Source organism: Mobula hypostoma, chromosome 6 (assembly GCF_963921235.1).
Source record: "Mobula hypostoma chromosome 6, sMobHyp1.1, whole genome shotgun sequence".
In the NCBI taxonomy this organism is placed as follows: domain Eukaryota; kingdom Metazoa; phylum Chordata; class Chondrichthyes; order Myliobatiformes; family Myliobatidae; genus Mobula; species Mobula hypostoma.
The window spans coordinates 4083613-4096673 of NC_086102.1; the positions used below are offsets into that span (position 1 = coordinate 4083613).

Consider the following 13061-nt stretch of genomic DNA (forward strand, 5'->3'; position numbering starts at 1 on the left):
CTGTGTCTCGGGGTCACTCTCGAACACCCCTGGGTTACTGACACTCACTCTGTGTCTCCGTGTCACTCTCGAACACCCCTGGGTTACTGACACTCACTCCGTGTCTACGGGTCACTCTCAAACACCCCTGGGTTACTGACACTCACTCTGTCTCACTCTTGAACACCCCTGGGTTACTGACACTCACTCTGTGTCTCGGGGTCACTCTCGAACACCCCTGGGTTACTGACACTCACTCTGTGTCTCCAGGTCACAATCAAACACCCCTGGGTTACAGATACTCACTCTGTGTCCTTAGGTCACTCTCGAACACCCCTGGGTTACTGACACTCACTCTGTGTCTTTGGGGCACTCTCGAACACCCCTGGGTTACGGACACTCACTCTGTGTCTCCAGGTCACTCTCGAACACCCCTGGGTTACTGACACTCACTCCGTGTCTCCGGGTCACTCTCAAACACCCCTGGGTTATTGACACTCACTCTGTCTCACTCTTGAACACCCCTGGGTTACTGACACTCACTCTGTGTCTCGGGGTCACTCTCGAACACCCCTGGGTTACTGACACTCACTCCGTGTCTCCGGGTCACTCTCAAACACCCCTGGGTTATTGACACTCACTCTGTCTCACTCTTGAACACCCCTGGGTTACTGACACTCACTCTGTGTCTCGGGGTCACTCTCGAACACCCCTGGGTTACTGACACTCACTCTGTGTCTCTGGGTCACAATCAAACACCCTGGGTTACGGATACTCACTCTGTGTCTTTAGGTCACTCTCGAACACCCCTGGGTTACGGCACTCACTCTGTGTCTTTAGGGCACTCTCGAACACCCCTGGGTTACTGACACTCACTCCGTGTCTCCGGGTCACTCTCAAACACCCCTGGGTTACTGACACTCACTCTTGAACACCCCTGGGTTACTGACACTCACTCTGTGTCTCGGGGTCACTCTCGAACACCCCTGGGTTACTGACACTCACTCTGTGTCTCCGTGTCACTCTCGAACACCCCTGGGTTACTGACACTCACTCCGTGTCTCCGGGTCACTCTCAAACACCCCTGGGTTACTGACACTCACTCTGTCTCACTCTTGAACACCCCTGGGTTACTGACACTCACTCTGTGTCTCGGGGTCACTCTCGAACACCCCTGGGTTACTGACACTCACTCTGTGTCTCCAGGTCACAATCAAACACCCCTGGGTTACAGATACTCACTCTGTGTCCTTAGGTCACTCTCGAACACCCCTGGGTTACTGACACTCACTCTGTGTCTTTGGGGCACTCTCGAACACCCCTGGGTTACGGACACTCACTCTGTGTCTCCAGGTCACTCTCGAACACCCCTGTGTTACTGACACTCACTCCGTGTCTCCGGGTCACTCTCAAACACCCCTGGGTTATTGACACTCACTCTGTCTCACTCTTGAACACCCCTGGGTTACTGACACTCACTCTGTGTCTCGGGGTCACTCTCGAACACCCCTGGGTTACTGACACTCACTCCGTGTCTCCGGGTCACTCTCAAACACCCCTGGGTTATTGACACTCACTCTGTCTCACTCTTGAACACCCCTGGGTTACTGACACTCACTCTGTGTCTCGGGGTCACTCTCGAACACCCCTGGGTTACTGACACTCACTCTGTGTCTCTGGGTCACATCAAACACCCTGGGTTACGGATACTCACTCTGTGTCTTTAGGTCACTCTCGAACACCCCTGGGTTACTGACACTCACTCTGTGTCTTTGGGGCACTCTCGAACACCCCTGGGTTACTGACACTCACTCTGTGTCTCCGGGTCACTCTCGAACACCCCTGGGTTACTGACACTCACTCTGTGTCTCCGGGTCACAATCGAACACCCCTGGGTTACTGACACTCACTCTGTGTCTCCGTGTCACTCTCGAACACCCCTGGGTTACGGACACTCACTCCGTGTCTTTAGGTCACTCTCGAACACCCCTAGGTTACTGACACTCACTCTGTGTCTCCGTGTCACTCTCGAACACCCCTGGGTTACGGACACTTTTCTGTGTCTCCGTGTCACTCTCGAACACCCCTGGGTTACTGACACTCACTCTGTGTCTCCGTGTCACTCTCGAACACCCCTGGGTTACTGACACTCACTCTGTGTCTCCGGGTCACTCTCGAACACCCCTGGGTTACTGACACTCACTCTGTGTCTCCGGGTCACAATCAAACACCCCTGGGTTACGGATACTCACTCTGTGTCTTTAGGTCACTCTCGAACACCCCTGGGTTACTGACACTCACTCTTGAACACCCCTGGGTTACTGACACTCACTCTGTGTCTCGGGGTCACTCTCGAACACCCCTGGGTTACTGACACTCACTCTGTGTCTCCGTGTCACTCTCGAACACCCCTGGGTTACTGACACTCACTCCGTGTCTCCGGGTCACTCTCAAACACCCCTGGGTTACTGACACTCACTCTGTCTCACTCTTGAACACCCCTGGGTTACTGACACTCACTCTGTGTCTCGGGGTCACTCTCGAACACCCCTGGGTTACTGACACTCACTCTGTGTCTCCGTGTCACTCTCGAATACCCCTGGGTTACTGACACTCACTCTGTGTCTCCAGGTCACAATCAAACACCCCTGGGTTACAGATACTCACTCTGTGTCCTTAGGTTACTCTCGAACACCCCTGGGTTACTGACACTCACTCTGTGTCTTTGGGGCACTCTCGAACACCCCTGGGTTACGGACACTCACTCTGTGTCTCCAGGTCACTCTCGAACACCCCTGGGTTACTGACACTCACTCCGTGTCTCCGGGTCACTCTCAAACACCCCTGGGTTATTGACACTCACTCTGTCTCACTCTTGAACACCCCTGGGTTACTGACACTCACTCTGTGTCTCGGGGTCACTCTCGAACACCCCTGGGTTACTGACACTCACTCCGTGTCTCCGGGTCACTCTCAAACACCCCTGGGTTATTGACACTCACTCTGTCTCACTCTTGAACACCCCTGGGTTACTGACACACACTCTGTGTCTCGGGGTCACTCTCGAACACCCCTGGGTTACTGACACTCACTCTGTTTCTCTGGGTCACAATCAAACACCCTGGGTTACGGATACTCACTCTGTGTCTTTAGGTCACTCTCAAACACCCCTGGGTTACTGACACTCACTCTGTGTCTTTGGGGCACTCTCGAACACCCCTGGGTTACGGACACTCACTCTGTGTCTCCAGGTCACTCTCGAACACCCCTGGGTTACTGACACTCACTCTGTGTCTCGGGGTCACTCTCGAACACCCCTGGGTTACTGACACTCACTCTGTGTCTCCGGGTCACTCTCGAACACCCCTGGGTTACTGACACTCACTCTGTGTCTCCGGGTCACTCTCGAACACCCCTGGGTTACTGACACTCACTCTGTGTCTCCGGGTCACAATCGAACACCCCTGGGTTACTGACACTCACTCTGTGTCTCCGTGTCACTCTCGAACACCCCTGGGTTACGGACACTCACTCCGTGTCTTTAGGTCACTCTCGAACACCCCTAGGTTACTGACACTCACTCTGTGTCTCCGTGTCACTCTCGAACACCCCTGGGTTACGGACACTCACTCCGTGTCTTTAGGTCACTCTCGAACACCCCTAGGTTACTGACACTCACTCTGTGTCTCCGTGTCACTCTCGAACACCCCTGGGTTACTGACACTCACTCTGTGTCTCCGTGTCACTCTCGAACACCCCTGGGTTACTGACACTCACTCTGTGTCTCCGTGTCACTCTCGAACACCCCTGGGTTACGGACACTCACTCCGTGTCTTTAGGTCACTCTCGAACACCCCTAGGTTACTGACACTCACTCTGTGTCTCCGGGTCACTCTCGAACACCACTGGGTTACGGACACTCACTCTGTGTCCTTAGGGCACTCTCGAACACCCCTGGGTTACGGACACTCACTGTGTCTTTAGGTCACTCTCGAACACCCCTGGGTTACGGACACTCACTCTCTGCATGAGGGATGTTTTCCAACACCTCCAAGGTCAACTTCTGCTCATTCAGGCGGAAAGCCATCACAATGGCTACAGTGAACTCCTTCTGCCGCACTGCCCGCCGCACGCTGCTCGGCGTCACCTCCTCGTCCAGGTCGAAGGGGTCAAACACGACACCACCATCCAGTGAGAAAATCAGCAGCCCTTCTGTACTCGTGGCTGCCCAGCTCCGGCCTGCAAGGGAGAGAGGTAACTTTACTCTGTATCTAACTGTCCCTGCCCTGGGAGTGTGTGATGGGACAGTGTAGAGGGAGCTTAACTCTGTATCTAACTGTCCCTGCCCTGGGAGTGTGTGATGGGACAGTGTAGAGGGAGCTTCACTCTGTATCTAACTGTCCCTGTCCTGGGAGTGTATGATGGACAGTGTAGAGGGAGCTTCACTCTGTATCTAACTGTCCCTGCCCTGGGAGTGTATGATGGACAGTGTAGAGGGAGCTTCACTCTGTATCTAACTGTCCCTGCCCTGGGAGTGTGTGATAGGACAGTGTAGAGGGAGCTTCACTCTGTATCTAACTGTCCCTGCCCTGGGAGTGTGTGATGGGACAGTGTAGAGGGAGCTTCACTCTGTATCTAACTGTCCCTGCCCTGGGAGTGTGTGATGGGGCAGTGTAGAGGGAGCTTCACTCTGTATCTAACTGTCCCTGCCCTTGAAGAGTTGTCGTTTTGGGTTGAAGTCTTGCATTGGGGCTCCTGATTGTGATAGGAATCCATATGCGCGTCTCATGTAAACCAAACTGGATTGCAATTAGCTGCAATTGTAATTTCCTTAAAGAGGGTCCAGAGGAAGCTTACGAGAATGATTCTGGGAATGAACGGGTTATCGTACGAGGAGCATTTTAACGGCTCTGGGCCTGTACTTGCTGGTTTAGAAGAATGAGGGGAGAATCTCATTGAAACCTATTGAATATTAAAAGGCCTCGATAGAGTGGATGTGGAGAGGATGCTTCCTATGGTGGAAGATTCAAGGACCAGAGGGCACAGCCTCATATTCTAGCAATATTCATTTTCAGCAGAGTGTGGAGGAATTTCTTTAACCAGAAGGTTGCGAATCTGTGGAATTTATTGCCAGAGAGATGTGGAGGCCAAGTCATTGGGTGTATTTGAAGTGGAGATTGATAAGTTCTTGATCAGTCAGTATCAATGTGGAGAAGGCAGGAGAATGAGATTGAGAGGGATAATAAATCAGCCATGATGCAGATCTTCTCTATTTCTCACCTCTGTTCTAAACGGATGATCATTGACTCTGAAGCTGTGCCCTCTGGTCCTCAACTGTCGCACTGTAGGAAACATCCTCTCCACATCCACTCTATCCAGGCCTTTCAATATTCAGCAGGTTTCAGTGAAATGCCCCTCATTCTTCTGAACTCCAGCAAGTACAGGCCCAGAGCCAAACATTCCTCATATATTAACCCTTTCATCCAGAATTATTCTTGTGAACCTTCTCTGGACTCTCTCCAATGCCAGCACATCTCTTCTTATATAAGGGGCCCAAAGCAGCATTGCCTTATAAATCCTCAGCGATTAATCAAATTATTCCACTGGCGTTTTTGCTCCACTTAATACATAACAGTCCTTACCTGTCGGAGAGAAGCGAAGGCATGTCACACGCATATCTGGCTTAAAGTGGCGCAAACTCATGTCACCTAGGGGAGCAACCACAAAGACAAGGGGTCAGCTTAGTGTGGCCACAGAAGTGCCCCTCTCCCAACAGCTCTACACAGTCCAGAACAAACAAAATAAACTTCATTCATAATTATAAAAATATTTACAAGAATGAATTATTTTTAAGACTTGGTATATCACAAATGACACTCACTAATTTCTACAGATGTACTGTGGAGAGCATTCTAACTCGTTGCATCACCATCAGGTATGAAGGCTACATGCACAGGATCAGAGAAAGCTGCTGAAAGTTCGAAGCTTAGCCAGTTCCATCATGAACACTAGCCCCCAAACATCCAGGACATCTTCAAAAGATGATACCTCAGAAAGGCAGCATCCATCATTTTTTTTTAAAGCACACCAGCAATTACTTTAAAACATAAGACATAGGAGCAGCATTAGGCCATTCAGCCCATTGAGTCACCTCCCCCTTTCATCATGGCTGATCATGGAACCCACACAACCCTTCTCGCCATATCCTTTGATGCCCTGACCGATCAGGAAACGATCAACTTCCACCTTAAATATACCTCCACCGCAGTCTGTGGCAGAACATTCCACAGATTTACTACTTTCCGGCTAAAAAAATTCCTCTTTACCTCTGTTCTAAAGAGTTGCCTCTCGATTTTGTGTCCTCCAGTTCTGGATACCCCCACCATAGGAAACATCTTCTCCACATCCACCCTACATAGTCCTTTCAAAATTAGGTAGGTTTCAACGAGATACCCCCCAGCCCCGCATTGTTCTAAATTCTAGTGAGTACAGGCCCAAAGCTGCCAAACACTCCTGGAATCATCCTTGTGAACCTCTTCTGGACTCTCTCCAATGATAACACATCCTTTCTAAGATATGGGGCCTAAAACTGTTGACAATACTCTAAGTGTAGCCTGACTAGTGTCTTATAAAGCCTCAGCATTATCTCCTTACTTTTATATTCTATTCCCCTTGAAATAAATGCCAACATTGTATTTGCCTTCTTTACCAGAGACTCAGCCTGTAAATTAACCTTCTGGGAGTCTTGCACAAGGACCCCTAAGTCCCTCTGCACCTCTGATGTCTGAACCTTCTCCCTAGTTAGATAATAGTCTACACCTTTGTTCCTTTTACCAAAATGCATTGTCATACATTTCCCAACACTGTATTCCATCTACCACTTTTTTGCCCATTCTTCCAATTTGTCTAAGTCCTGCTGCAATTGCATTGCTTCCTCAGCACTACCTACCCTTCCTCCTATTTTCATACCATCCTCATACCATCCCCAATCTCAGTTCTATTATCTAAACAATTGACAACCAATATGAAAAACAGCGGTCCCAATACTGACCCCTGAGGAACACCACTAGTCACTGGCAGCCAACCAGAAAAAGCCTCCTTTATTGCCACTCGCTGCCTCCTGTCTGTCAGCCATTCCTCTATCCATGCCTGTATCTCTCCTGTAATGCCACGAGATTTTATCTTGTGAAGCAGCCTCACGTGTGGCACCTTATCAAATGCCTTCTGAAAATCCAAGTAAATGCCATTCAACACCTCTCCTTTGTCCACCCTGCTTGTTACTTCCTCGAAGAACTCGAATAGATTTGTCAGGCAAGATTTCCCTTTACAGAAACCATGCTGACTTTAACTTATTTTATCATTAGTCTCTGAGTATCCAAAACCTCATCCTTAATAATAGACTCAAGCATTTGCCCAACCACAGAGGTTAGGCTAACTGGCCTATAATTTCCTTTCTTTTGCCTTCCTCCTTTCTTAAAGAGTGGAGTGACATTTGCAATCTTCCAGTCCTCTGAGACCATGCCAGAATCAAATGATTCTTGAAAGATCATTACCAACGTATCTGTTCTCTCTTTAGCAACTTCTCTCAGGACTCTGAGATGTAGTCCATCTGGCCCAGGTGACTTATCACCTTAAGATCTTTGAGTTTGCACCGAAGCCTTGTTGATCTAAAGCCTTACTACTCTGACTCAAGACTACTCCGACAACAACCCCTCTCATGATGACCACTCTGCTAGTGGTACTTCTCTTTTATAAGAGACTGGGATTTTTAAAGCTCTTTGTCGGGCCTGAGCGGGAATACTCCTGTTGCATCTGTGCAGTACACCAATCATTAGGGACCCCCACTACCCAGGGTAAAGTCTTTTTCCCATTACAGTCGTCGCTTAGTATCCACAGGGGATCGATTCCAGGACCCCCCGCGGATACCAAAATCCGCAGATGCTCAAGTCCCTTACACAAAATGGTGTAATATTTGCATATAACCTACGCACATCCTCCCGTATACTTTAAATCATCTCCAGATTACTTTTAATACCTAATACGATGTAAATGTGATGTAAATAGTTGTTATACTGTATTGTTTAGGGAATAATGACAAAAAAAAGTCTATACATGTTCAGTACAGACGCAACCATCGTAGCTGTTCTGGGAACGCTGACGCTGCCTCGGCTGTAGTGCTTTACGCAGCTAGCCAGCCATCCCTTACTAGCCTTAAACTCCTTCCTCTCGCTCACAAGTAGTGAATGAACGAGACGCGAGGCAAACAATGCTCAAACAAGCGCTAGAGAGAGACTGAGGATCTGTGAAATGGCAGGAGGCTACAGCAGGGTATGCCTATTCATTTGCGTGGATTCAGCGTAGTGCTCGGCGCGCAGCAAATTCAAGTTTTGCTCTTTGGAACTTTCTGGAATTTTTTCGAATATTTTCGATCCACGGATGCAGAACCCGCAGATATGGAGGGCCGACTGTACTACCATCAGGGAGGAGGTTCAAGAGCCTGAAGACACACACACTCAATGATTCAAGAGCGGAGTGGTGATAGCGCTAAACAGCGACTTCTTTGCTTGCATCTTCGGAAGCAGCTCTATTTCCACCTTTAATATCTTTATTTTTCCCTTTCAGGGTTCTTTTGAAGACTCTGACCTGGAGTTGCACAGGGACCATGCTTGCTTTGTGGAAATGGGACCCACTCTCAGGGTTTCATAACCAGCCGTTGTTCTTCGGCACACCAAGGACTCGGCCTAAAATTCCGGGTCGGATTTGGAAGCCTAGGATCTCGGGGGCTCTGGAGCGGGTGGATCAAGGATCAGTCTCAAAACAGGAGACCCGTGTGTCGTCGGGGGAATTGGAATATCTGCAGTTGCGTGCTCAGATTTTTGGGTAGAGAGCTCGAAAAAAGCGACACGGCAGACTTTTAACATGGTAAACCAGCGAGTTGTTTGTTATGTCTCCCCACTTGCTGGGAAAACGCAGACATCTCTTTCTCCCTTGTTGGGGAGAGAGAGAACCTGTGGTATGTTGAATACGGAGTGAAACACAAAGTCTTTGGGGTAACTGCAAGCCTGTATCTTTGCCGTTGCTTTGCTCGTGTTTGAGTGGTCGGTGGTGGGTGCTGATGCTTTTTTCTGCTGGTGGGGGGGGGGAGGATTTGTTGCTTATACACGGGAGGGAGCAAAGCTGGGGAGGATCTCCAGGATTCTACCATTTGACTGTCATTCATTCCTTGGGACACTCCACTGTTTTCGAGGATGGTTGCGAAGAAAAAGCATTTCAGGATGTATATTGTATACATTTCTCTGACATTAAATGTACCTTTGAAACCTTTGAAAAACCGTATTATCCCTTTCCGCCATCATATTTCTGAACGGACAATGGACTCAAACAGTACCTCAGTATTTTCCCTCTCTTTTTACATAATTTTGTTCAATATATATATATATACTTCACATATTTATTGTCATTTAGTTTTTTTAAAATTATGTACTGCTGCCACAAAACGACAAATTTCATGACATAATCTCGTGATACTAAACCTGATTCTGATTGTGAAGCCTTTTCACTCTCTACATGCATGGTCAATGCTTCCTGTAGTGTTCTACTGCATTCCCGCACATCAATAGCACTGGGTACTACTGGGCACTCACGTGGTGGGCATCCTCACCCAACCCAGCCCCTCTGTCTCCAGTAGCAGAAGAACCCAGGATTGTAACCCTCCCCCACCAAGGCCTCGTGGTGGCTGCACCTGGCTTCAGTGCGCCCCTCACCATGTCGTCCTGGAGCTGGCAATGTGCCAGTCAGCAGCATTCTCCCACAGACCCCTCCATGTGCTGGCACACCAGCAGGGTTCAGTCAGACCAAAGGGTGCCTTTCACCGATTTGATGATCTCCCAGAAGCACTTGATGACCATCTCAGAGTGTGTCCCTGGGTATATCCCGCTGATCAGAGTCCTCTGTCACGCAGCTGCTTGGGGTGAACCACAACACAGGCCCCTGCAACTTTCTCCACATCCTTCTCGCACACCCACAGTCAAGGGTCAGTTTAGTGTGGCCATGGAGAGGAACCTCTCCCAGCAATCTACAGAACCACACTTCAAACATACAGACAGCATCATGCTTAGAAAGATTATCTGCAACTCAGGAAAGCAATGCCCTCACTCAGAGCCCCGCTAGCTCTGCTAAAGAGACTCGTTGGGCAGAAATAGGATGGGTCAGACCATGGCTCCTCCACCTCCCCCTGGAAGTTACATCAAGTACAATCTATTTGTAAGCGGGTCCCCACAATGGGTATCTTCCGAAGTAAGGACCAAGGATCAACTTTATTCACCGTATATATTTACGTGGATTAGGAATTTGCTGCAGTGCCTGAATCAGGGTACGACATGCAATAAAAACATTCAACAATTATAAAGAATAAAGAATTAAATGAAAAATAAAGATTGAGGTAAAGTACTGGGAGAAATGGAGTCAGACAATGATGCTGTACCAATCTTTCAATCTACTCTTAAGAATCAATCTTAGTCAGAGGGTCATAAAGCACAGAAACCAGACCCCTTGATGCAACCCATCCAAGGTTCCCAACTACCTTGTCTCACTTACCCATGTCTGTCCCACAACCCTCAGACCTTTCCTATCCACTTAGCTGTCCAAGTGTCTTTTAAAGGTTGTTATTGTATTGCCATAGCCACTGACTCTGGCAGCTCACCACCCTCTGTGTGAATAACTCTCTCTCCCCTTCACCGTAAGCCTGTGTCCCTGGGAAAGACTGTGGACTGTGACTCCACTGAACAGAACAGTGTCTCAGCTGACTGACTGGCCCCGTATGGCTGAGAGCAGCAGTCACAGCGTGACAGCACCCGGCCCTCTCTGCCTTACCTTTCTTCACCCCAGGCAGACGGACAGCCACACCATCATCACCAGCAGCATCATCGATCAGCGCCAGGCTTCCAAACTCTGTCATCTTCCTACGATCCAGGAACTCCTGCAACAGGGCATGTTACAGAGAACAGCAGCAAGGCAGGGGTGAGAGGGGGGAGGGGAGAGGGGAGGGGGAGGGGAGGGGGAGGGATGAGGAGGGGGAGGGGAGAGGAGCGGGGAGGGGGAGGGGAGAAGGGGGGAGGGGAGAGGAGCGGGGAGAGGGGGAGGGGGAGAGGAGCGGGGGGGAGAGATGTTGTACGTGGGGTGTATATGGGGGGGGGTGTATGTGTGTGCGACCCAGTGAGGGTCAATGTGCAGTGTGAGAGTGTTTATATGCATATGTTTGAATCTTCCCCAAGTGAGGTGTGTGGGTGAGAGAGAGTGCTCCCCTTACCTGCATGGCGTCGAGCGACAGGTTGCAGGAGATTTCGAATTTCTTCACCAGGATCTGCTCAGTGACGTTGTAGATACAGACAAAGCGGGATTGTCCCCCCGCCAGCACCGAGTGCCCATCCGCCGAGTAGCACAGTGTGGAGAATGACCTGAGGGTAGCAGCACAACCCAGGGGACTGTGTAAGTGTCCTCTGCCACTCACCACTGGGATATCCTACCTCTCATCTTATCAACAACAGGACTCCCTTCTTTCCTCCATCCCCTCACCCACAGGAGACCCCTCCCTCTCCATCCCCTCACCCATGGGAGACCCCTCCCTCTCCATCCCTCAGCCACAGGGGACCCCTCCCTCTCCATCCCTGACCCATGCAAGACCCCTCCCTCTCCATCCCTGACCCATGCGAGACCCCTCCCTCTCCATCCCTGACCCATGGGAGACCCCTCCCTCTCCATCTTTTCACCCATGGGAGACCCCTCCCACTCCATCCCTCACCCACAGGAGACCCCTCCCTCTCCATCCCTCACCCATAGGAGACCCCCTCCCGCTCCATCCCTCACCCACAGGAGACACCTCCCTCTCCATCCCTCACCCACAGGAGACCCCTCCCTCTCCATCCCCTCACCCACGGGAGACCCCTCCCTCTCCATCCCTCACCCATGGGAGACCCCTCCCTCTCCATCCCTCACCCATGGGAGACCCCACCTTCCTCCATCTCCTCAGCCACTGGAGAACCTTACTCAGCTATGGGTATCCCACCCCTCCAAATATCTTTCATCCATGGTGGACCCGCCACTCGACGTCCCCTTACGCCACCTGCACCCCCACTGCCAGGTGACCCTACCACTGTACATCACATGGGTGATCTCTCCACCCATTCACCCCTACTTACGGGTGACACTCTCCACCCACTCACACCTCCTCACAGGCAACACCTGACCCCTACCCATGGGTAACTCCACTGTCAGTGACACCCACCCGTGCACCCCCATCCATGGGTGACCCCTTTGCCGCCCCAACAGCCCCCACCCACGGGTGGGCCCTCGGAGTACCTGCCCTTGGCGGACTGCTTCGCGGTGATACGGTCTTGCTCCCTGCGTCCAATCTGCAGGTCATGCCGGCCCTCGATGGACCCTGTCTGCACCGCCTCCTGCACGTCCCAGAACGTGATTTGTCCATCCAGGGTCACCGCCGCCAGTTCCCTGCCATCCGGCCGGAAGGTGACTGCCAGAGCTGGGGGAGACAAGGACAGAGTGTCAGTGACAGCTGGAGAGACAGAGAGACAGAAATTGGTTCAAACACCCTTCTCATTGTACGGACAGACAACATGCTACTCCCTCCCTTAGTCCTTTTCTTTGTACTCTGGTGTCTCTTAGTCCCTCTCCCTCAGGTGGAGATCTGTACACTGACTGGTCCTCTCCCCCCTCTCCCTCCCTCAGAGATCTGTACACTGACTGGTGTCACTCAGTCCCTCTCTCTCAGGAGGAGATCTGTACACTGACTGGTGTCTCTCAGTCCCTCTCTCTCAGGTGGAGATTTACACCCCGAACAGTGTCTCTCAGGGGGAGATCTGTACACTGATTGGTGTCTCTCAGCCCTTCTCTCTTGGGTGGAGATCTGCACAGTGACTGCTGTCTCTCAGTCCCTCTCTCTCAGGTGGAGATTTACACCCCGAACAGTGTCTCTCAGGGGGAGATCTGTACACTGATTAGTGTCACTCAGCCCCTCTCTCTCAGGGGGGAGATCTGCACACTGACCAGTGTCTCTCAGTCCCTCT

The 13061-nt window shown here is 50.8% G+C and overlaps 1 protein-coding gene across 1 annotated transcript in view; it reads right to left on the reverse strand.

The window, feature by feature from the left end:
- The window catches only part of pwp2h (PWP2 small subunit processome component), a 53728-nt gene that overhangs the window by 8040 nt on the left and 32627 nt on the right, over positions 1-13061 (reverse strand). Inside the window, exons 14-18 of the mRNA XM_063049762.1 lie at positions 12337-12517; positions 11288-11435; positions 10852-10957; positions 5622-5687; positions 4000-4218 (exon numbers count right to left, since the gene is read on the reverse strand). Coding sequence (XP_062905832.1) covers positions 4000-4218; positions 5622-5687; positions 10852-10957; positions 11288-11435; positions 12337-12517 — 720 coding nt within the window. The remainder of the gene's footprint in view (positions 1-3999; positions 4219-5621; positions 5688-10851; positions 10958-11287; positions 11436-12336; positions 12518-13061) is intronic.